This window comes from Chaetodon trifascialis, chromosome 11, assembly GCF_039877785.1.
Source record: "Chaetodon trifascialis isolate fChaTrf1 chromosome 11, fChaTrf1.hap1, whole genome shotgun sequence".
Classification (NCBI taxonomy): Eukaryota; Metazoa; Chordata; class Actinopteri; order Chaetodontiformes; family Chaetodontidae; genus Chaetodon; species Chaetodon trifascialis.
Genome location: NC_092066.1, coordinates 24,359,465 through 24,385,236, shown reverse-complemented (window position 1 = coordinate 24,385,236; position 25,772 = coordinate 24,359,465). Strand labels below are relative to the sequence as shown.

General features: G+C 42.0%; 1 protein-coding gene across 6 annotated transcripts; it reads left to right on the top strand.

Annotated features, from left to right (window-relative positions):
- Window positions 1-2,443: 2,443 nt before the first annotated feature.
- Window positions 2,444-24,835, top strand: LOC139338729 (midasin). 6 transcript variants are annotated; one of them, XM_070973975.1, is made up of 7 exons: window positions 2,444-2,557; window positions 11,788-12,960; window positions 14,199-14,413; window positions 15,785-15,994; window positions 18,194-18,756; window positions 19,085-19,176; window positions 20,934-24,835. In XM_070973975.1, exons 2-7 carry the CDS (start codon window positions 11,917-11,919, stop codon window positions 21,024-21,026), a joined length of 2,217 nt encoding a protein of 738 aa, XP_070830076.1. In that variant the 5' UTR covers window positions 2,444-2,557; window positions 11,788-11,916; the 3' UTR covers window positions 21,027-24,835. The 6 variants fall into 6 exon arrangements, with proteins under 6 accessions (XP_070830076.1, XP_070830078.1, XP_070830073.1 ...); XM_070973977.1 differs by having other exon boundaries at window positions 20,689-24,835; XM_070973972.1 differs by lacking the exon at window positions 2,444-2,557 and adding an exon at window positions 8,819-9,175.
- Window positions 24,836-25,772: the final 937 nt, after the last annotated feature.

Below are 25,772 nucleotides of genomic sequence, written 5' to 3'. Positions count from 1 at the left end.
ACAACACCTGTTGGACAACTGGGCTTTTGGGCTAATGGGACATTTTTTGGACCATCAGGTTTTTTGCAATAATGGGCTGTCGGACGTGTGCTGAGTGTGTGGGTGCTGGGGAAAATGGAGACGGTGGAGCATACTGTTGAGAATGAACACGTGAAGTGTGGCCGCTGGCACCGTCTCCCTCTCTTCATTTGCAGTCGTTCCATGTTGTTGACTGGACAGTTGCTGTGGCTGCTTTGACAGCCAGTATGTCAGTGCTCAAGTTCAGCTGTTGTTGTTACTATTATATAATAAAATTATATATATGTTATATAAATGATCCTGCACACACAAATTAATACAAAAACCATGTCTGAACAATGTCTGTTGAGCCTTCTCAGTATCATGGGCTGAACTCAACTAAACATCCATAATGGAGAGGGTGTCCACCTGATCACCCTATAGACCTGACTACACTAATTACACAAATTAGCTTTGATACCATGTTCCTTTATTTAAGAAGACAGGTCAAGGAACATGATTCAAGACATTTTTCTCATAGCAGAGGGGTGACTAGCTCATGGTTATTGGTAAGACGCCAGTTGCCAGTTGGACCAATAACTGTAGGTAAATCTGAGCAGATACAATGTAGTGCACATCATATCTGCCTGCTCCTTGCAGCACCTGATGATAGGCCAAAACATAACATAGGGTTCAATTTCCGTAGGAAGTCCAAGCATTTGCATATTTTACTGGATATTAATGACTGAAAATGAGGAAAAAAAACTCACTCGTGAGAATGGTTCTTCTGGTTGATGCTGGTTTGATAATGATCATTGTCAAATGTTGATTATCACACTGAAGTACAGGAAGAAAAGAAAGAACGTGAGGTTAATGCTTAAAGGTTAAAGTCTGAAGCTTAATAATACAGTAAACTTTTACATCAGACACGACCTCATTTCTGTTGTTTCTACATGCGTGCTGTGTATAACAGTCAGCCAAAAATAAACATCCAAAAATGGGACTGCCTGTTTTCTCATTTGTCAGTTGCCTGTATTCTCCTCCATCAAGTGTAATACCTTTGATTTCACTAACGGTAGTTCATTAAAACAAAACCAGCTGTGTGATGCTGCTATTCAGTTTAGCCTGCTTGAGCCTGCCATAGCAGTGACATCCATTGTGCACCATTTAATGCTCAAATTACAGGGGTCATATTCTTGTACTCTGCTGAATTGACATCTAAATGCACAAGCCTGAATTACCACCAAGTAAGTCCCTTTCATGTTTCCATGACAACCATAGAGATTAGTCCACTCACTATTAAAGGTCACCCCTGGCGGCAAAATGTTCACCCAAACTGTTGTAGGTATTTGGTGTCTTTGTTTTATTTATGAACCATTATATGTTGATAATGGACTGTGGTGGCAAATTGGCTAATCCTACCTGGAGACATCATGAATCTCACGGTCTAACCTACAGAGGTGATGAGCAGATGGATCTCCTTATAATGCGAGAGCCCTTTTGAAACAACTAAAAAGCCAATGGAAAAACTTAGCACTACGATGTTTGTTTGGACAGGGCTTAATAGATAAAGCAAAGATGTCACAGTGTGTGTCTTTTTCTCAGTGTGCCGCTCTGTATCCAATAGATCTGTGCACCTTTTTTAGACTTTTTAACATACAGCTCAGGCTGCGTGATAATGTATTTGTTTTGTTTTTTCCTGTATTACGTGACTTATAATTTCATGTGATGTCTCGGGGTTTATGTTCAGTGTCGTCTGTAACTGTTCTAAGTAAAACTACATTGGTGTGACATCACATTATACATCAGTGTATTACATAACATTCTTACCCCCACACGACATTGCATGTAAATCAGTATGATATCACAAATTGCAGCTTTTCCATGCCTCGAATGAAACACAACGACTGTTACACTGCAAGGACATCACACACAGTAATGAAATAACCATCCCAGATAGATGATGTGTGTGTGTGTGTGTGTGTGTGTGTGTGTGTGTGTGTGTGTGTGTGTGTGTGTGTAGGAGATTATCAAGTTGAGTTTCAACGTCAAAAAAAAAAACCAAAAAAACAACACACTAATCCTCCGAAAAGGTTGGATAAGACAGACGCAGATGACAGATGTGCTTCACTTGTCTGTGTGTGTGTGTGTGTGTGTGTGTGTGTGTGTGTGTGTGTGTGTGTGTGTGTGTGTGTGTGTGTGTGAGAGAGAGAGAGAGAGAGAGAGAGAGAGAAAGAGAGTGTATTATGAATGCCAATATCCGTCCTATAATAAGTGTGTCAGTGTGAGAGTGTGAGGCTGAACATGTGTGTGTGTCGCAAATGTCGCTAAAGCTGCTGTTTTCTGATTGGCTGCTGCCCACACATACTCAATATGCACCCCGCTGGCACTGAAATGTGTGCATGAGAGAGAGAGAGTCGGGGGATATAAAGGGGAAAGACAGGAATAATCTAAGTGCGAAGAGAAACACGGTGGCAAAGGAAAAGAAACAGAACAATAATTTGCTTTCATGCTCGTGTAACCAGTTTCCATCACACCACTCTGACAGCTGGAACAGCAGGTAAGACACCACTCTGCTCCTGATTTCTGTGCTTTCATTTGCCTTGAAAGTTTGTTCTGAAAGCTGTGAAACACATTGACAAGAGCAGGAATGAATTATTGCTTAAATGATTCTTTCTTCAAAGACTTTCCTGTGTTTTTTATGTGCGTCATATGTTTAAGAAGAGCTCCAGCCAAGGTGTTCTGTTGTGAAGCTCAGCTTTAGAGTTATTATACCTGTATGGATACCTGGAGGGGACAGTCTGGTGTGTATTTTTCAAAGATCAGATAATACTCTCATCCAGGTGTGTGATCATTACAGAAGTGTGAAACCAAACCAAATCAAGGATAAAACTTTGGAGAGTGAGCATGAAGTTTCTGCTGAATGCTGACATGCAGCTCAAGGTTGTCTTAAAGGAGTCAAAGTCAACACGAAACATGGCATTGTTTTGTCTTTACATTTTACCAAGGCAAGCCAATCGACAATAGGGGGCACCAAATCTGCTGGGAGGTTCAAAAATTCACTAAGACTGGTTGAAACATTTTAAGTTTTTGTTATTTTTCACAATAATGTGTAGGACCCATTCCAAAAAAAATCCAAACAATTTAAAAAAAAAAAAAAAATTTTTTTAAAAATCCAAGTGGTTTATCCAGTCATGTGTTCACAAAGTGGTGAACCTCGCTCCATCCTCGCTTGTGAACCACTGAGTCTTTCCAGGATGTCCCTTTCATACCCAATCATGATACTATCACCTGTTACCAATCAGCATGTTTACCTGTGGAATGTTCCAAAATGTTCCAAACTTTCCCAGTCTGTAGCTGCTCCTGTCCAAACCTGTTTGAAACATGTTGCTGCATCAAATTCACATTAGCAAATAATCACATTCTGCTTTATTTATGGTTTACACAGCGTCCCATCTTTTTGGAATCAGTGCATTATATTACATTGCTCTGATTTCTCATTTGTTCTTTTTTATGTTTACATGTTTCACTGTAGACAATGGCAGAGATTAGGATTAATAAAGTATGCTCAGAACATAACATTGTGAGATGATAACCATTATCAAAATTGTTCTTTATGTTCATTCTCATAACTGTTAAAAAAGAAATGTTACAATCTACAACAATTTAGCTGACATAACACTAATAGTGGTCCACTTTTTCATACATATGAAAGAATTCCAACCAAAGCCAAGAAACAGTTTTTGCCGGGGTACGGGAACACCGCCTGGACAAACCATGTGCAGACTGCAATACTAGAACTGGTAGTAATAATGAGAGCAGTTGATTTTGTTTATTTCTCATTATGATTACATTTGCTAATGATTATTTTTGATGGCAGTGCATGGTTGCCTGTCTCAGTATTGTGTTTATTTATTTACTGCTGTTGGTCAGGAGGTAGAGCGGTCGTCCACCTGTCAGAAGGTCGGTGGTTTGATCTCTGGCCTCCGCAGTCCGTATGCTGAAGTATCCTTGAGCAAGATACTGAATCCCAAAAATTGCCCCCAATGTGCCATTGGTGTGTGAGTGTGTTTGAATGGGTAACGCTCACATTGAGCAGGTGGCTTAGCCGCCGTGTGAACGGGTGAATGCAGACTTGTGTTGTAAAAGTGCTTTGAGTGGTTGTCAGACAAGAGAAGTGCTATACAGATCATCTGACTTTTGAGTCCAGTCACCAAATTCACAAATTTAAAATCGATTGTCCAAGCCATGTTTGGTGGTAAGTCCTTCAGCGTCAAGCACAGGCTTCTTTCTGGAGATTCACCAAAGTTCAATAATCCCCATAACGTGTGTTCACGTCTGCACTTACAATACCCTCAATACACCTGACAAGGTTAACACTGAGTAGCTGCTCTGTCCAGCCTTTCTTCAGCATCTCTGACACTGAAGTTAAGACTCAGGAAAAAGCATCACATCAGTGGGCGTAGAACCCGATAGCCAGACTGAGGTAGAAGTGGACAAGGGAGAAAAAAATGGTGCAAAATGTGTTTAATCATCAAATACCTTCTGGAATACACAGAGACATTGAGGAACGGTGAGAGGAGGATTGTAGGAAAATTGTAGGTCATATTTCTCCTGCTGACTGATTAATCGTCAGCCACACAATGCACCACATCCTTTACACAAGAAATGATGCGAAGTGTCGTAGAGAAACAACTGCATGAAGAGCAGTCATGGTGGTCTTCGGTGTAATTTGCAGCACTGCCCTGTGCAATATTTGTATCTGTGTATCACGAGTCAAACGAGTCAACAAAAAGCCTATCTAACTGATTGCCTTTGGTCTCTTAACTGGAGGGGGAGAGTTCAGGCATCATTTTATCCAATGGCTCAATTGATCTGTGGGGAGTGGAATACAGGAAACACTGCTGATGTTAACGCAGAGTGAAAGAAAGAGGAAGGCAGTGTGTGTGTGAGCATGTACTGTATGTGTGTGTGTGTGTGTGTGTGTGTGTGTGCGTGTGTGTGTGTGTGTGTGTGTGTGTGTGTGTGTGTGTGTGTGTCTGTATGCGTGTCAGTGATAGAGCTGGCAGCAAAGTGTCATCTAGCTGTGACCTTGTCTTTCAACCAAAACCATGTAATGATTTACACTGTTGGAAAAATCCACTGCATGCAATGCAGTCACAGTAAAGCCATTTTGATATCTCACATGAAAGTAGGCTTACACGCATACATGGGGCTGCTTAATTAAACACTGAGTCTGATCCAGTCAGTGACCTCTGATACAACAGGCAAGTGGGTGACAACTCAGAGTAAAAAGCATAGATTCTCAAAGACATCCCCTCATGTAGCGTTTTGATGATGCTGGTGAAGAACGCCGTCTAACACAATGCTCCAAAACCTCCTAGAGATGTTCAGGTGGGTTGCAATCATGTGACATGTCTCATCATTGTGTTCCTCTGCTTATTTATTCAAGTCTTTCCTATAGTTTGTCACCCGTTTCTTATTCTTAACCAAGAATCTAAACATTTACCAGATCAGATTGGAAATCAGTCATGTGATTCATTTCAGTCATGGAAGCCACTGGCAAACAATGTTGTCCTGTTAGTAGGATGACACATGAGGAAATGTTCATACAGTATTTATCAATGTGGTGACAAATCCCATATTTAGACTGGAGAACTTCTGGGCTGGCTGAGTCTGAACTCTGAAGCATGTGGCAATTTGGCCAATCAGTCACAGCAGGTGTTTTTCCTGTTCACAGCTCAAACCCAACACTGGCTGTGACATCACTGATTGAGGTGATGTGGCTTTAAACCAGGAAGAGAAGTGCAGCTGCACATTCATTTTATTTGAGAGATTCAATAAACTGCTGCCACCAAATACCAGCTATCAGCAACTGTAATCCACCGCCTTTACCACTGAACCCCACTGCATCAGTATTCATTATTCCAGGTCCTGATCCTGACACAACCTTATCTTTTTAGATTTGCTTTTGCGCGCACACACACACACACACACACACACACACACACACACACACACACACACACACACACACACACACACACACACACACACACACACACTCTCTCTCTCTTTCTTCAGGGACAGCAGTTACAATTTGTCTGCAGTGACACCGCGTACTGCAATCTCTAGCATTAATTTAATCTAAATCTTAATCTATACCATGTTTAAAAATAGTCCCAGATGAACCCAGTACACTCCAAGGTTTGTGTTTACTGTGAAGGGTTAAGAGCATATTGTCACCAGATTAAAGCACAAGTCATTTAATAAGGACTTCATATCTGAAGGTCAAGCCTGGGTCTTGCTTCTCATGATGAGATGATGGCAGAAGCACTCATCTCTCTCTCAGACTCAGACTCTGTCTGTCTGTCTGTCTGTCTGTCTGTCTGTCTGTCTGTCTGTCTGTCTGTCTGTCTGTCTGTCTGTCTGTCTGTCTGTCTGTCTCCATCACTTCCTCTTCATCAGTCTGTCTGCCTTTTAGTCTGTCTGCGTCCCTCTCCCTAATCTCTTGTCCCTATCCAGAGTGTCTGGCACCCAGTCCTTTGTTGTGTGTGTGTGTGTGTGTGTGTGTGTGTGTGTGTGTGTGTGTGTGTGTGTGTGTGTGGTCCGTCGAGCCAGATGTGATCTGGTGTCCAGACACTGGAACCTTACCTCACCTCACCTTGAGCTCTGTCACACCCAGACACACTCTCGCACACACAGATGACACAACAGTCTGTCGGTCAATGGTCGTTAATCAACCAGCAGGGTCATTTCATCCAGCGCTTCTCCTTTGGCTGCAATAATGGCGAGAACGTTCGGATATATTTTTGTAAATAGCTCCTTTACAAACGAGCGAGGTGGAGAAAGATCTACAAATGAAAGGAAGGGCGAAGTGAGGCATGAAAGAAAAAAGAACATTTGTTGAGGACAAATGTAGCTTCAGTGGTTTATTGAGACTGTGACAAGGCAGTTTGTTCACTCAAGCCCAGCAAAAAAATCAATTGTTTGTTCATACGATATATAAAGCAAACTGTAGCCGCTGAAATGTGAAATCCTGCACTCTGTTATACCACTTTTACGCAAAAGATTATTGTGTATATGTCAGTTTTTTAAACACAGTAAACCTGTTGGCAGTTGATGAATTTGTTTTTTTCTGCCGTCTTATGGTCAACGTTATAAACATGAAGGGAAACGGGGAACAGTAGAAAGCAGCATGGAGGCCAGTGACAGTATTATGGTGATTACTTTTTATATCTTTAACGAGATGATGATGATGATGATGATGATGATGATGAGATGAAAATGGAGTGTAACAAGGTGACATTTCTGTCTGATATCAGGGAACCTTTACACACAAGTTCAATGCACATCAACTTCATGCTGGGAAAGTGGAGAAAATGTGTGTGTCCACCTGGCTGTCATCTTTCCAGCGCTGCCAATTGGAGCTGGAGCTGATAAATACCTGAATGCTGATTGTAGCCTTTCCCACTCAAGACAAAAGCCAGATTTTAGTGGGTGTTAGTGGAAAGTGTGTGACTGTGTTTAAGAGGATCTGCTGTAACTTACATGCATTTCTAAGCATCACTTTCTTTCCTAAAATGTCTTCTTTCTATGAGATTGGTGAAACAGAAGTGAACTCAAATCTTCACATTTGTTTCAAGGAATCTAAGACTGCATAACTCAAGAAGACAGATAAAGAGATCATTTACAGTAAACTGAAAGTTTGCTGCATGGTTTGTTTAAATTATTACGTGCATTGGTCGCTGAGCTGAAGCATGTTGCTACATGTGCTTGTTTTTGTTACACTGCAGTGAGCTGCTTTGTGTTATATGCTGTGAGCCATATTGACTTGTTATCCATGAAACTGGACACCCAGGGCTATGAGTGAAAAAACTGACACATCAGTATTTCCTGAAAGCATGCCCAGTTATAATGGGATAGATACTGGTCTGTGTGGTTTTGGATTTAGCAAATTAGTTCAAATATAATACTAGTAGTTTAAATACATATGGCACATAGCCAACCTGGAAGGAATATTCAAGCCCTCTATTTATCATTTTAAATGAACATTACCATTTACCATAAGTTACCATATCTCCTCCATTCAAACTGTGAATTTAGTGAATGTTGCATCCCTATAGGCCTAGCCCACTTTATAAGATGGCTATCTTTTACAATGGAGCCTGGAGGGAGGAATGCAACACAGTGTGCAGGTAGAGGGATGACACAGAGTGAGAGTGAGAGAGAGAGGGAGAGAGGGAGGAAGGGAGGAAGGGAGGGAGGGAGAGAGAGGGGGGGAGAGAGAGAGAGAGAGAGGGAGGGAGACGGAGAGAGGGAGAGGGAGAGAGAGGGAGGGAAAGAGAAAGAGAGAGAAGGAGAGGGAGGGAGAGAGAGAGGGAGAGAGGGAGGAAGGGAGGGAGGGAGAGAGAGGGGAGAGAGAGAGAGAGAGAGAGAGAGAGAGAGAGAGGGAGAGGGCGAGGGAGGGAGAGGGAGAGGGAGAGAGAGAGAGAGAGAGAGAGAGGTAGGGAGAGAGAGAGAGAGAGAGAGAGAGAGAGAGAGAGAGAGAGAGAGAGGTAGGGAGAGAGAGAGAGAGAGAGAGAGAGAGAGAGAGGGAGAGGGAGAGAGAGGGAGAGAGAGGGAGGGAAAGAGAAAGAGAGAGAGGGAGAGGGAGGGAGAGAGAGAGGGAGAGTGGGGAGAGAGGGAGGGAGGGAGAGAGAAAGAGGGAGAGGGAGGGAGAGGGAGAGAGGGAGAGGGAGAGAGAGGGAGGGAAAGAGAAAGAGAGAGAGGGAGAGGGAGGGAGAGAGAGAGGGAGAGCTGGGAGAGAGGGAGGGAGGGAGAGAGAGAGAGAGAGAGAGAGAGAGAGAGAGAGAGAGAGAGAGAGAGAGAGAGAGATGTACAATAGTCTGCCAATACAGATTTATCTCTTCTGCTCTAATTCACCGGCAACATAATAGCACAGGTCGATATATCCTTCCTCTCTCTCTCTGCTCCTCTCTCCTCACTCTCTGCCTCTCTCCACCACACATACACAAACACACACGCGCCGCAGCCGTCAGCTTGTATGCGTCCCTCCTCGCGCCAGCGGGTGGCCGCCTGGCTGCTCGCGCTGCCGTTGGGGAGAGGTGGAGAGGAATGCGCGCGCCGCGGCCGCCTGGAGATGATCTCGTTTTGGCTGCTGTGCTGGAAGCTGTTGGTAGGTAAATAAATGAATCAATGACACACATCAACAACGTCGTTATAATAAACAAGAACACTTTCCCCGGGCTTTATGGCCTCCTCCTCGTGCGGTGGAGATTTGGGGACGTTTTTGGCGGACACCACGTAGCCTTGCGCGAGGTGTCTGCGCGAGGCTTTGGCTTAGCTTGAGCTACCATCAAAGCCCGGTTTTTTGGCTTCTGTATGTGCGCTTATCTGTCACGATTTTGGTGCTTTGCCCGATTTTAGGATGCTGTCTTATATAACAAATTTGGCTGGGCAGACATCTGACAGAATAGACAGAACAGAATATAATATTGAAGAAAAAACAGAATATTATCATCACATTGTAACTCCACTGGATGATGTAGAATACAATACATGAGAACAGAATGCGATATTGAACAGAATAGTGAATTGCTGGATGCTTACTGACGAGGCAACATGCCTTCACTTATTCCTCATCTTTGATAAAACACATGATGTCTAAAGCTGCTCTGTAATCCTCCCACCACACTCTCACACTCCCTCCCTCCCCCCCCCTCTCTCTCTCTCTCTCTCTCTCTCTCTCTCTCTCACACACACACACACACACACACACACACACACACACACACACACACACACACACACTCACACACTCACACAGAGATGTCTGATTAAATGGTGCTGATGATGCTGTCTCCAGCTGTTGATGGTGGGCAAACAGGTTTGAGACTGAAAGTAAATTCACTTCAAGTTGTTGTGTATCTCACAGAGGTTACAGAGGTCTGCCAATAATCCAAAAGGTCACAGGTTCAAATCCGGGCAGGCAGTGATCGGAAGTGTGGATTAGAGTTGATGCGTAAATAATAACTCTCCAATCCTCCCCATATGTTGTGACTCCTCTTAGGAATTGAAGATTTACCTATATAGAGAAAAAGTTGATTGAATGACTGCAGGAGCAGACATGCACTGTCATTAAGACTCCTCCTTACATCCTATGATGAAAACATGAATGTTTTGCCATGTCTGCTCACCAATAACTTTTACAGCAGTATAGTATTTGAGCTTATGTCTTACTTTACTTAAGAACGCTGTAGGAAGGATTCGTGCTGATGCTCAAGTGATGAAGAGAACTGTTAATCATTGGCTATGTGATGTGTTTGAAATGAAGACTGTTGGAAGATAATGCCCGAGCCTGGACATCACAGTTAATTAAGGATTTCAATGCTGAGGAAATTAAATGTATGCACTAAATGTTGTCTAACGAGAATGACAAAATCCCATCAAACATGACCTTCCTCATGCACTGATCAACATGGAACCATCCTGTGTGCATTTTGGTCCACTTAGAAACCAGCCAGGCTCCTCATAAAAGATGCAGTGCTCAGTCTCCACCTGGAAACACCAAAAACTGCATGGAGAAACTGCATTTGGCATGTTATAGATGCTTTGGCAGTCATTCAGTGTTTCTGTTACAGAGGCATCACTAATCGTGTCATAAAAGGTCTGATTTAGTCTTCCAAGGCTGGGATGTATTCTGCAGTCATTTTAGTGTTTCTTAATGTTTTTAGGTTAGCAAGCACAGATAGGCATTTTGTCACTTTTCATGTTTTATTTGTTAAACATCTATTATCAGTATAACTATAATGCAGGTCAGGATGTTTATGTACCATAACTGGGAGTTTTTGCTGTATAATATGTGATTCATTTGATCTTTCTTCACACATTGTGACTTAACTGAAAGAGAAATGACTTTAGCAGCTTGCCTGCCTCTGCATCTATACTTAGTGTTACCATAGCAACACCTCCCGTCTGTCACCAGCACATGCCTGGAAGGACAGACCATAATAATCTGGTAACCCACTCACAGCCAACGCATTACCACCATGGTAACGATATGAAGGCTTGAGTAAAAGCCATCAAACATTACATGGCTTTGATCTACATGATGTGTATGTGTGCATAGATCTGTGTCTGTGTTAGGTGTGTGTGGATGGAACTTAAAGATACAGTTCAGCACTGAAGCTGAATTTTGGTTTTTCATAGCTGTTTGCTTGTACTTTGTTTATATATTCCAAATAAAACCACATTTGCTGCTTGCATAAGGCAATGTAGCAGTTTGCCAGTTTTTCAGTTTGAATCATTATTATATCAATATGTGGCAGAGACATGCCTGAAGGGACAATTTGAGTGAAGTCAATGAGGATAAATACACAGTGAATGCAGATGCACTTTCTAGGTCAAGCTCATTCAAAAGTATGAGTCAATAAGTAGACATTTTGACTTCTGTCAAAATTAAATAAGTGGAATTTCACAGTGAAATGACTCATGAATGACTCAAAGAATCATTCAGAAGTTTGATTTAGTATTTTGACCTAAAATTCGCCCATAAATCAAAATTTTATGATTTTTAATTTGATCTACAATTTTATGATAACGAAAATGTTATAATTTTGATTTTAAAATGATGTCTTAGTACCACAGAATGTTCATTGTCTCATAATTTTGACTTGAAAAGTAAATTTTTTTCCTGGCAGGAATGGACTTATAAAATGTTTAGAATGTATTAGTATTGAGGCTGTAATTAAGTTATTACGTTATGTAATTAAGCTTTTGTGCCCACAGAGAGCCACAGCTGGGCTAAGGAGGATACCAGCTGAGCTAACTGACGGTAACCAAGACAACAGTAGCTCCAGCAACAGTAACCCTGTCAACAACTCCCCAACTCCAGTACAGCCAACAGATCCTGATACCATGGAAATCAGCTCATCACCACCACTAACAGACCTGGACAGAGAAAATTTGGTTAGCTGGCACAGCCGGGAAGTAGAAGAACTCCATTACCCAGAGGTCCATGGGTTGCAGCAGCCAATCAAGAATGAGCAGGAGGAAGAAGAGGCTGCAGAGGGAGAAAATGGAAAAACAGAGGGAGATGAGTGTGACTATCTTGTTTTTGAGATTGGAGAACGGAAGACGGGAAAGGAAGTCGGTGAAAGTGAAGGAGGACAGATGACAGAAAGAGGAGGAGAGGAGGGAGAAGATGGGGGAAATGGAGAAGCAGAAAGAAAGGATGAAGGGAGAGGAGAAATAGAGGGAGGAGATGGAAATAAAGGAGACACAACGAGAGAAGATTTGAGGACAAGAGAAACTGAGAGAGAAGATGAAGGGGAGGTAAAAATAGAAGGTGAAGATGAAGGGACTGGAGAAGATGGAGGAAGAGGAGACACAAAGGAAGAGGATGGGTGGATAGGAAAGACTGTGGGAAAGATGACAGATGATGCTCTGGCAGAGCTCCTCTTCATCTCAGACAGTTCAGTGTGTCCTTCATCATCAGAACCCCTGGCTGTTGCCTCAGATCCTTCAGAGCAGCCTGCAGCAGCCACGTTGCAGGAGGCCTGGGGCAACGACCTCGGCAACAGAGACGACCTGAGCGACAGTCACCTTAGCGACTGCCTCCAAGCTGAACTTGCTATCGTGTACTCGGACAGCGAAGCAGGGGAGGACCAATGGGCAGCCTTCGCGCCCTGTGATGTCACCAACCAAGAGGAAGCCAGCGATATCTGTGATAGCATCTGTGATGGAGATAGGAAAGAAGAGGAGAGAGGAGGAGGGAATGAGGAAGAGGACAAGCCAGAAGCAGAGACTGTAAGAGAGGAGCAGAGAGAGGAGGGAGGAGAGAAGGAGCAGGAGGAGAGGAGGGGAGGCAGGGATGACGATGACGTGGAGACGAGAAGAGATCTTTTCCTTCGGTCTCCTTCTGTCAGCTCCACAGCCAGCTCCACAGACCCCGACAGGAAGGTAAGCCCCCCCCAACCGAGCTCAAACTTGGCTTTCAAGAAGTGAATCTCCAGTTTATCTGCCCCCACAGGACATCTGATGTGTAGCTCTACGGTGTTTTATACTTAATACCGCTCATCTTTTATGCCCAGTTCAGTAGCCCTTGGAATAAGGTTTATATTAACTGATTTTGCCTCAGACAATAGCGTTCAGTGCCAGTTCAGGAAGTAGTATGACCTCTATGAAGCAAAGTGCAAAGTCAGTCAGTCAGACGGCTGGTGAATGTCCACGAAGTGCATCCGATTGCCATGCTAGAGAGCTCGCACACACCCTGATGGTTAATGTTTTTAGGGTTGTTTTGTTTTGTTGTTCAAAGTAAAAGAAAATGCCAACCAGCACCTCTAAAGCTCACACATTTCACACATTGTTTGCTTATATATACATACAAGGGTATGACAATTTCAGCCTTGGGGAAGGGAACCTGCAAGGTAGCTGGAGACGCTGCACAGACGTGTTGGATGGATCAATAAACTCTTTTTTACAGCATGTAACATGTTAAGGAGTGTTAAGAGAGGCGCTGAACCTGCTGTTTTTATAGCTCAGTGTGCACTATTCAGAAAGCAGTGAATAATGTAAAGTCTTCCTCTAACTATGCTGCAGTTGTGGAGGCTACAGAAATGAGCAAAACATTGTCATCAAAGCAAAGTGGCCAGCATCAGCCTCTCTGTGGTCACAGGGTTGTTTTAGAAGCACGTTTAAAAGATGAATTCCTCACAAATTCTCTACTAGCAGCAAATATTACACAGTTCTCACCACACTGAGGTGGTACAGTCGAACATATATATGTTAAGGCTGCTACGATGTCTGACAGCAGGTACACACTATATTTGCATATGCTTGCTGTGTTATGGTATTTTTTGAAATCACAGGTAACTGTCAGGTGTGCATATAAGTGATAATAATCAGTTAGAGCCCCGGTGCAATGATCTTTCTTTAATTCACCTTGGTCACTGTCCACAAGACACAATAAAAGCTTACATTGAAGTCATGTTGACTGCTGTGCACCGGCCTATGAGAAAGCAATGCCAATGAACCAACCATGTACCAAAGCTGATTACCACTGTGTTTCAGTAACTGTCAAGTCATTGCCTAAAAATCTTTTCTTCGTTGGTTCTGTGAAATGTGTATTTTCAGACTAAAACACCTCCCTTCATCTGTATGTTCAGTAATCTGATCCTGAACCTCATCTTTCCCATCAGGTTCCTGTAGATTTCTGTGTCCTCCAACACTCCCACAGTGAAAATGTCTCCACTGAGCATGTGGACTTTCTGTTGGCCCGCCAGCAGTGGAGGAAGATGGAGGAGGAGGTCAAAGGTCAGCCAATTCCCAAACCAGGGCTCAGAGCTCAGGGGAGCTTCCAGGGCACCCACAGTTCAATGTACCCCCCCACTCGCAGCCCCCGACTCAAACACAGGTAGGAAATGCTGGAGGTAGTGACAGTTTTACTGTCTTCTTTTTGATTGGCTCAGTTTACAAATACTAATTGTTTATCTCTGAAGGTATTTTAATGACACTGATCACTTTTTGGGCTTAGCAGTGGATTTCCATTGCAAGTTCGTAAGTAAAGTGAGAAGTTAGCTGGGTTTCACAATACTTTATAGAAATTTGGGACTCAAACACTGTTTTCTCAATGTAATTCCTGTCTTGTGTCACTTGTTTCTCATGACCTCTAAACAACTAAAAGTGTACTGGAATCAAGTAGACTTAACTGTTCCCATTGTCAGGACTCTTTTTTTGCTTATGGCTTAATAAATCATGAAATCAGTTCTTATTTGGTTTCAACATGCTGTGCAGCTGAAACATTTACTAGATTAAATGATCAGTTGATTGAGAGAAAATTCACTGGCTAGGAACTATTTCAATAATTGCATTCACATTAAGTCATTTTTCAACCAAAACATAACATATGATCAGCTTCTTAAATGTGAGGACTTGCTGCAGGGGGATTTAGGAAATAATGTTGTGCATTTTTGACAGTTTTGTGAGGTTTTTGTAGACACAAAGATAAACACAACTGTTAAAGCAATCAGCAGACTGGGGCGGCTGTGACTCAGGAGGTAGAGCAGTCGTCCACTTATCAGACGGTTGGTGGTTTGAGCTCTATCTTGTCCAAAGTATCCTTGATGCTGTGCCATCGCCGTGTGTGTGAATGGCTTATAATGTGCAGATGGCCTAGCCATCGTATGACTGTGTGTGACTTGTGTGGTAAAAGCGCTTTGAGTGGTCATCGGACTAAAAAAAAGCACTATTTAAATACTGTCGATTTACCATTTCATTGATGGTGCATGTCAGACATTTAGCTGTTAACAGACAGAAATTTGGAAAAAAAAAAAAACTATAGTGTTGCAAAACTGTTTTTACATTTCAAAAAAGGAAGATGCTGACTGATGGAAACAGATTTCTCTGCCTTACCTGCTTCTGCTTCATGTGGCACATCAGCACAATATAACCAGCTTGAATATGATTGGCGAGACACCTGTTTGAAGCTTAAACAAAGCAGCTGATGTTCAAGGTACATAACTGTAACACCTATGCTTCACACCCAGTACCTCACTGTACTTTAGCCCCTCTTTATCACCATCGTGGCAGCTAAAAACACTGCACTCTACATGTTGATCACATGTCGGTCCGAAGAGACAAATTCATTCATTGAAACAAAAGACCAACGGGAAAGATTTCCTAAAACTTGAACAACAACTAAATGGAAACACAAGTCTTGTTGTTTGTTGGCTTTTATTTTTAGTTATTTGTAAATTAAACTAGGTTTCCTCCTGTCCCCTCAAAGGGAGATCCACCCACCAGTGCCAAGGGAGCCCCCCTTGTCCTCCACCCTGTCCCCCAGTTCAGAGGACTCAGGCCTGGATGACTCGTCATACCGCAGCCCCCTGGAGGAGCCAGAGACTGCAGTGGAGAGAGAGATCCGACTGACTCTGGAGAGAGAGGAACGGCACCGCAGGGAGAGGGGGATGATTGCACAGGGCCTGACCATCCCCAGGTATTAACAGCTGCCAGAAAGGGTCCTGTTTTTCTTCTTCTGCTGCACTTCATGCCAAGAGCTCTTTTTAGCTACAAAAATTGGCACCTCAGGCTTGTGGCATTGTAGAATCCTACACAGCAGCATAATTCAGTCTTTGTGGTGCAGCAAGAAGAGTACTGTAGAATGGGTTTGCCTCAGGGAGGAACGTGGGGGTGGAAGGAGAAATTGGTTGGAGTGCTTTTCACCACACCTGACAGATATGACCCTGTCACCAACTGAACACCAGCTGTACATTATAACCACTGGAAGAGAACGCAACATGGACAAGCAGGACAAACTACATCAAGTCACAATGTGCCTATTTGTGCTGAAATGTTTACAGTCTGACCAACGCTGTTTGTCATATTACACCTGTAAAGGTATTTTAGGTGGAAAAAAATAACTAACTAATTAGCTGGACTCAGTGATGCAGACCAGTAGACTGAATGAATGGATACAGGATTTATTTGAACAGAAAAACTTGTTAACAACAAACAGAAAACACACACACAACAGAGCAGGACAAAATAATAATCAAACTGCAGGTCGGAGGCAGAGTGTGACACTGGATGTGGCTGGAAGGCACTGAAAAAAAAAGGAAACAAATATGTGTGGCAGTCCATACGCCAGGAAACAACGGAATCCAAAAACACGAGGCTTCTGTCAAACAATGACAGGAAGTAACAAGAGTCAGTTTACTGAGTTCAATACTTACATGAAACACAGATGCAGAAACACTGAAGAGATTAGGACGAACTGGCAACCATTGGTGCAGAAAGCCAACCTTAAGTACTGCAGGTGTGATGAGTCTAATGAGCCAACAGAGAGAGAGGAGGCACGCCCAGTCTCAGCCTACGTTAACACTTAAAATGCATATGTTTTCATGCGGTTTGGCCTCTTGTTTAAACGCAAACAGAGTTTTTTTCACAGAAAGCGATCATTTTTAAAAACTCCGGCCAAAGTGGAAATTTCTGAAAACGCCGCTTATGTGCTGGTGTGTAAACTGGGTTAAACGGCATTTTTAGGTTCCGAAACGTCACAACATGCGACTGAAAATACTTAACGTCATGTGAGCGGCCTGTGTTTACACTCGCATCCATAGGTTTGGCATAGTTATGATGCGCTCGACGGCATATTTATCCGGGTTCATGTAAACAACAACATTTTTGAAAATGATGTCGTGTGCACGATGTTATTTTTGAAAACGGAGGGGCCAAAATATCCGTTTTCCAAAATACCCTGCTATGTGTAAACGTAGGCTCAGAAAGACAGGGGAGCAGACAGACGGACAAATAAGACTAGGGGAAAAGGGAACATGGAAAACGCTGGGAATGGACAGATGAGCACCCTAACACTAAGAACATGAATGAAGGTCAATTCAAAGAACTATTCATTCTTAACATTCTTGCAATATGGAGTTAAATATATTGTGCCAACATTATCAGGTCTGTGATGGAAAACATAACTGATCCACCCCACTGGCTAATTAAATGGGTGAAGCCATATTTATTGTAAAGATTTGATTAAAAACTGTAATTTTTGGACTTTGAAAGTACTATGAAATGAAAATGGTGGATTCTTTTTCTTCTTCGCACCCTAATGACAGATAAAGGTACAATGTTGACATCATAAATGTATAAAGCAAACAGCTGCCTTTTGGCACATCCAACAGACACAGAACAATATTAGTTTTAGTTGGAGACATGTCTTTGGTCCCCTCATAAACAGAAGTCCAAATTCAAGATTCAAGGTACAAGGAGCATGAGATCAAGGGTTCTATAGTGAAATGCTCTGGTTGTAGTCTATACTGCTCAGAAAACAAAAATTATATTGATGGATGAATAAACAGGAAGTCGTAAAAATAAACTAGTATTCATTGTGGAGTGTGGAGGATTCACTACCCTTTAGCTGACTTCACCATCCAGGAGAAACTGCAGAGTGGGTGGTAATTCTCTGTTGGTTCATGACTTTGAGCAAAACTAGTTACATAAAGCCATTTGATCCAATATGTGTACAAAATATTAATGCAGCTTTCAAGATATGGTTAATTGTACCAAATATCCAAATATAGGATTGTCGAGCAATACAAAAAGCTTTATTAAACTGTGAACTGTGAACCAGACAAACTGAGCAAAAATGAAACTTGTTATTGTCATTTTTCTGTCGTTCTGTGTTCAGACCATCCACCCTGCAAACAGGACGATCTCCACCCAGACCTCCAGCCTGCCGTACCCCTACCTTGTCCATCTCCCCATCCCCTTCCTGCTCCTCTTCTCTTCCTCGATCTGTCTACCATGAAATGACAGCCAATAATGTCATTATCTTGGAGCCCGACTGCTCCAGCTCCACCTCCAGAAACCGCCTGCTCTCCTCCGCAATCGGGGGCCTCTCCGATTGGCCAACAAACCTGGACACGGTGCCTTCCGCCAACGTCATTGTTGTGGAAACCTCCAATCTGATCATTCGCAGTGCTTCTGAGTTCTGCCTGAGCTCGGTGCCTGTGTCCATGGAAACCCAGGAGAGCACTTTCTCGTCAAATCCGTTTTTTAAGCTCCGCTCCCTCAGCAGCCAGTCGCTGGTAGAGCAAGAGATCCGTATGGTGAAGCAGAGGGAGGAGGAATGGAAGAGGCAGAGGGAGGAGATGTGGAGGAGGAGGAGGGAGGAGGAGTGGAGGAGAGGGAGAGAGAGGTACGATACCGTGCTGGTGTCTCCGGGCCTCACCGAGAACATCTCTTACAGTGGTACGTAGAGTCGTGCACGCTTCCCCCACTGTCAGAAACATGAGCAACCCAACAGTCCAGACACGATCCTGCTGTATTGTAGTTCAGCTCAAATGATCCACTTTCCAAACTTCAAAAGACTCCCCTGCACACTCAGTGAGTGCTCAGGTTTGCAGATGATGGTGTGTTTTCACCGTTCTTAATCCATCATTGAACAGAACACTGGAGACAGAGTGTGTGGGGTCAGAATGACTTGGATGGATAAACTTACTAAAAGTTAATACGATGTGGGAGTTGTTTTCCTGCTGTGATAAAATGATTTTTTTCGTTGTCTTTGTTTTTATTCTAGTGTCAGAGGTTCCAGACAGATGTGTCTCCTCCCCATCGTCCCCGTCCAGGACCCGCAAAATGGAACGATCCAGTTTGTCTTGTGACCACAAGGTTGGCTGACTAACACACACGCACATACTGTATACACACACACACACACACACACACACACACACACACACACACACACACACACACACACAAATCTACATCTATATCCAATGAACTGACTGGACAAACTGTCTAATTTTAAAAGTACTTGTGGTGCCTCTGACATCCCAGAATATTTAGCAATCAAGATTTCTAAAAGAATATTCCAAACAATTAGCAAAAAAATACACCACCTTGGCCAAAACACTAATTTTGATGTGCACTTGCATACAAAGATATTCCAAACTAAAAGAGAAAAAGCAGTGTGACAGACCTCTGTTCCACTGTAGGTTAACGCTCAGTCAACCCCCCCCCATGTGCTGTGACTTTGACTCATCTCTAAGCCTTTCCCTCCTCATAGAGTCTCTCTCACACTCTCTCCTTTGACCATTTGCGGTCAAACTTTGTGTTTACATGCACTTAAGTAACAAGGTTACTCAGGGACAAAGACGCTTACATGCCCTTTAGTAAGCAGGTTTCAGAAAATGGTTTTCTTGTTACATTTACCAAATCAGCTTAATGGAGAAAGCCTGTTTGAAACTCTTAAAGCAGCATTCATTTATATAATTCAATTGTGGCCACATGTGAAAATATGTGGGAAAAAAATCTGACCTCACTCCTTTAAGTTCCTAACAACTAGGAACGACAAGTTTTAAACCGTTGATCATTTTTCAATAACCAGTTTGTGTTTTAAATGCAAATACATCCTTGAAGATTTCAGTGTCCCGGACACTTGGGAGGAATTCCCTTCAAATATTAACCATGTTTATGAACCCACCAAACTCCATTCACAAAAACAGTAATTTTATCATCATAAAACTCACTTCATTCAAACTCAACAGAAACAAAATAAAGCTCACCGAAACCCTCTTGGTTTGTCACCACAAACTCTGGTTTGGTCAGAATAAACTCTTAATTCACTGAATTAAAGTGCAAGAAAGGGAGGACATCAGAGAAGCAGCAGAAATGGTGTGTAGACGACGTGTGTATTTTCATTCACATTTAAATAGAGTTCAGACTTCAACAGATTTTCCTAGTAAAAAAAAAGTAATTACCAGATAACAGAAAGCTTTCCATACACCATGAAAACGTCATCCTGTAATCTAAATGTGCATGTTCATTAATAAAATAAGTTTAACTGACTAGTATTTCTGGTGCTGACTAGTGAGGGTAGCGACATTTAATTGACGGGTCGACTGATCATGCGCATCACACTGTTCAGGATTAACATATCAACTCCATAGTGATCTGTTGTTTATATAGAGATATTGATGACTGCAGCTTTAATCACAAACAGCACATGTACAACACACCACTGAAGAAACATCTTACTTGAGAGTAATCTCTTCCTTCATAGCAATATCCACGTAAATGTTTCTTTTTCTTTGCAATTTATATACTGGGTGATTGATTTCTTCCTTTACTCATTCATTCATTTGTTACCTTTAATTGTGAACTTGTCATTTTAATCAGTTGGACTGATTAATTTCTTAATCCATTAGTTCACAATTCTGCAAATTCATTATTCAGCTCATGTTTTCATTGGCACATCACTGTTCTCATTCATCTGTCCAATAATCCCTCCAACTGTCCCATCCTCTGCCCCTCCTCTGTCTGTCAATCATCCGTCCATCCCATAATCCATCCAACCATGAAACTATCCATGTATCCATCCATCTTGGCTCCAGTGGTTTAGCTGAATCTTCCCCTCCCTCCAGTTCCCCCCTTCCCTCTCTTCTGTGCCAAGACGACAGAACACCATGGCGCAGCGATGGGAGGCCTCCCTGTTAGCCAATCAGAAGAAGGAGTGAGCAACGACAGTGCTCAGCTGTCAGCCATTTAAAAGCCAATATTAAATTTTACACCTCAGTTTCTTCATCTTTCTGTCCTCTGTCAGCAGCCAGTGTCTCTGTCAATGTTTGTCAAACCATTGAACCAGTGGGTTACAGATCTGTTTTCTGTGGGGTGCCACATAAGAAGAGAACTGTTTCTTTCATTAAGCTTGGCTTCAGAGATAAGATCGTTTACCTAGTTTGGATTTCCTTAATGTAGTCGAGAAGTCAAACTGATCTTTGCATGATGTGTGAAACAGACTGTGTGACACGATGGTACTGCCCATCATGTCACAATTTAGGCATTTTCCTTATATACTGTATTCCTCAATAACTTTTGAGGACTTATGAGGCACATTCCCGGGAGTTGTACTGTATCACAATAATAAGTGAGTATAAAATTGCAATCATAATAACAGGCCTACCACTGTTTTTGACATGTGGCCTGTATTTTAAGTAAACCTTGGTAACACATGTCAATATCTGCAGTATTTTCCTTTAGTATTTAATTAATTAATTATGGTACTAGTACAATTGGTTGTTGATATGTATTGATTTGTAATGTGGTGATTTTCAAACTTTTTCTGGGCAGTCACATTTCTAATTATTTATTATGTATTTTAAAGAGACTAACAGCTTACAGTGTTTATCACAGAATGTTGTAGCTATGCACTGCAGAGATTTGTGAAGGTATATGCAAAAATTATTTAGCATGTTGTGTTCATGTATTTTAAATGTGCCAACCCAGACTTTGAAAATCACCACCTTAGCTGAAGGTTATAATGAGCCATTGATCAATAGAGTTTGGATGTCCCAGGTTTCTCTGTCAGCCATGTTGGCTAAACAGTGCTAACTGCTAACTGAATACTTTTTGGATCACAGTTGCACAGACTGGCTTTGGCTTTTGGAGGAGGTTGGTGGTAACCCAGATAGAGTTCCAGATCAGGTTACAGTTTTGTGGGCTTCTTATAAACAAAGTGTTTCTACAGAGCAGATATACATTCTGTTTTGAGGATATTGTATTCTTAAAGTTGCAAGCCTGTAATGAAAGTGTGCAGCACAGGGCAAAGACATGTATAATGAAAGCCGTTGATATTCTTGACAAAACCGACAACTGCAAGTTCAGCTTGAGCTCCTTTTTTTAAGCAATGAAAGGTTCATCAGCTAGCTACTTGTTGTATCGCCAGGTTTGGTTTGCTGTAAGATGACAAGAAATATATTTAAAAAAGGGCAAGTAGAGGTAGTCATTTTTCAGGCAGCACCTATTGACGTCTGAAAAAACTTGTGGATACTGGCTCTGATCAGTCACAGCTGGTGACAGTGTGGCTACGACAACAGAGCTATTCAAAAGAAACTTCCAGTATGGATGCACAAGAGAATGGGGTCTGAGAACCTGTGTGTTCAGACTGAATGCAAAGTGAATGGGGGGAATGTGAGGAAGAACTAAGCGTCCTGGAACTCTTTAGAAACGAGACTTTTCTCTTCAGCATGACAGCTAACTGTTAGCAGACTGACAGGTTGTGTCAGAAAGTGTCATAGCCTGTGACACTTTCCTACGATGCATAGGCTAGCAGCAGCCTTGGCCATGTCACAATGATTGACTGTCACATACAGGCCTACAGACAAATGAGTGTTCATTTGGTGGTGCATTTTTTATGTGTTTATATTGGGTAATGTTGGACAGAGCATGATAAACATCATCCAAGCACTGAAAGCAAGAATGCTATTGTAATTATTATTTTAATTGTGGTGGAAACTGGAACCATTTCATGTTGCTGTGAATGTTGAAAACATTTTGTGTTTCACAGATATTTGTGGGACTCGAACACCCAGCTTGAAACTGGAACAAACTGGGAGGTCTGGTCACCGTGTTGGTGGCCAGTTTCCAGCTAACATCTGTACAGTCCTTACATTAGCTGTCTGAGCTGAATAAAGAGCCTATTAAAACACCCCAGCTGTCATGTGAATAGCTCAAGGAGAAAATTCACATTCAGTCTGAACAATGAGCTGCCAGGTTACCGCGGCGTTTTCTGGATGTCATGGCCACATATTTGCAGCCCAAATGTTTTAGCTTTAGAAGTGTTAGCATGGAGTATATGCTCAAACACAGGAAAATGTTTTTTGATTGCTACAACCTGGCTAAACTCTGCCTTTCTGTGGCTCTGCTGTTTTAGCGAAATAACTTGGGCACTTCTGAAAGAATCAGATTCTCTAATCCTAAAGTCTAGTGAAGATTTTTACATATTTTTATGTCCCGTCTTGATTCCTACAAAGAGATTTTATTGTATTGTATTTTTGCTGCATATATTTATGAATTGAGCAATGCTTAGAAATCCTTAAAGCTTTTATTTATAAAAGTTTCTAATATATTGTGTCAGAATGACTATTTGAAGTCTGCCATGTTTTTTAGGAAATGACTCGTGTGTGGTGTGTACATGTGTGTATGAGTGTATGTTTTATAGTAATCCATCCTCCATACATCAGCTGATCGGAGCTTATTTTAGTTTGACTTCTAGCTCCAGAACCATCTCACTCACTCGTTTCCCCATTAAACTCAACCTGACTCGGCCGTTGAACAAAGGTGCGTTCAGGTCAACTCAAAAAATGGGGTGATTTTAACTGCCAGGGTGAAATAATACCAGGAGAGTGGGATGCCAAGAGCAGCAGTTTCAGTTTAGCATCAGTATATTTTGATTGCGCTATAAGCTGTGATGTGTTTGCGCTGCTGTGTTACACTACATAATATACTACAAAGAATCAAACTACCTTTGTAGCTGACTAAGTACATTTGAGCTGTGAGTCACTGTGTAACCTGAAGCTGTGTTTATACATATGATGTAGCCTGTATCTGTATTTCTGCTCTAAATGTTAAGGGTTAGATTTTTTCAAGTCTATCTTTATACTTAATATTAGATTTCATGTATGTTGAAAGAGTTATTGGTCATTTCTCTTCATACTGGCTGTAAAATGAAGCAGCTTTAGCAATCACACTGTAAGACACAAAATTGACCTCATTCTCTGAACAAATGCTCAGTTTATGTGAAGTTCAGCTGAAGCTTACATAAGGCTTCAGCAGTCTGACTTATCAAATTAAGTGGCTATCTTTGTCCAGCAGGAGTTTGTTGGTATCAACGTTATGCTGATTTCCCATTGATTTCTATTTTCCTCTTACCTAAAATCAATTTTACAGTCAGAATTAAGATAGACGTGAAAAAATTAGAACATACCCTTTTAGGACAAATCCTGGAGCTGGGACGTCATATGAGAGACTGAGATGTACTGAATGCATAATAAGAACTGCTATGTCAAAAGCAGGCCAAGTTTAGAGTTCTGCATGTCATTATGTCACTACGTTAGATACACTGTATGATAGCACATATTACTCACCATCGTACACTCAGTGTTTGCCCTGTGATTTCATTGCATTCATACCTGGTTTGGCTCCTGTTTTAGTCTCAGTGCAGTTTGTATCAGCAACTGTCTGAGATACTTTATTAATCCACTGCACTACTCTTAGGTTTCAGTTCTTTAAGTCCTGATTATGTCCATGCCACTTCTCAATGAATGCAGAGGTAACGCTGGGTGACACCACACGCTGCTTGCTAGAGTATTCTGTATGAACTCATGTAAACTGCTGTCTTGACTATTACAGCTTTTCCTCACTACTGTCATTTATTCTGCTTCTGTTTATTTCTTAGTTTATTTGCCTTGAGTTTCAGTCATTTAGTATTGCCAAATGAAAGGTCTGGTGATGATATCTTCAATAAAGCGGGTGACTCTGAAACCTATTGTGTGTGTTCATGGTCTGTTTATTTTTCAGCAATCATGTCAACGTGTTACAAAAGTAATTACCACACTTGGTAAGGCATACAATCTGTGGGAACTGATCACCTTCTCTGTGATTAGACAAAGTTAATATTGAGGCAATAAATTGACCACAATGTTAAATTACTACATGCGGCAAGGCTTATCTTTAAAAAGATATTCTAGAACATCTCCACACTTTCTGCTCTACACTAAATGTTTCTTGTAGTTCCAAACAGCTGGACATATCAGGCAACCAGTAACAGCACATTTAGCCAGTCCCAGAAGACAGTTTCTCTATAGTACCACTATCAGTGAAGGTGCGCTGCCAAGATCAAAGTCACAGACAACTTTACTTTTAACATCGCCCTGAGCTTCTTGCAAACAGTAATGACAAAAAGGATGATCATTCATTTCCATGACGACTACAATGAGTCAGGTTATTGAAAGAAGAGAGTGAGCTGTGCAGAGCAAAGAACCAACATTAGAAAAACAAGTAGAGGAAAATGTTTGTCGAACTGTGCAGAGAAAGCAGATGACGCAGGAACATGGAGAGAGGAGAAAGCATTTCAAAGGATGGTGTCATGTATGAAGTTTTCATACATGAAGGCAGCAGTGGAGGCTGAGCAGCAGGCTGATGATGACCTGGTCAGGGTGGTCAGTCAGGGATCACAGCAGGACACAAAGACGGAAGAGACACTGAAAGCTCCTGCATGTCACTCCTCCTCTGTACCTGACACACACAACACACACACCGGCATCAGTGCAGCATAACTCTGGGCCGCTCTAGATTCAGGCTGGCAGAACATGTGCTTGGCTCAAAGGCAAAATGGTGAAAACAGAAATGATGGTGTTGTGTTATACTTCAGGAATTCTACAAATTATAAGGTGGGGCATCGCAATGGATACAGGTGGGATTCT

Coding starts and splice junctions, on each gene's coding strand:
- LOC139338729 (XM_070973972.1), top strand. CDS start 9,044: ATGCGTCCCTCCTCGCGCCAGCGGGTGGCCGCCTGGCTGCTCGCGCTG. Junction 12,961..14,198: donor CCACAGACCCCGACAGGAAG/GTAAGCCCCCCC, acceptor CTTTCCCATCAG/GTTCCTGTAGATTTCTGTGT. Junction 18,757..19,084: donor CGAGAACATCTCTTACAGTG/GTACGTAGAGTC, acceptor TTTTTATTCTAG/TGTCAGAGGTTCCAGACAGA.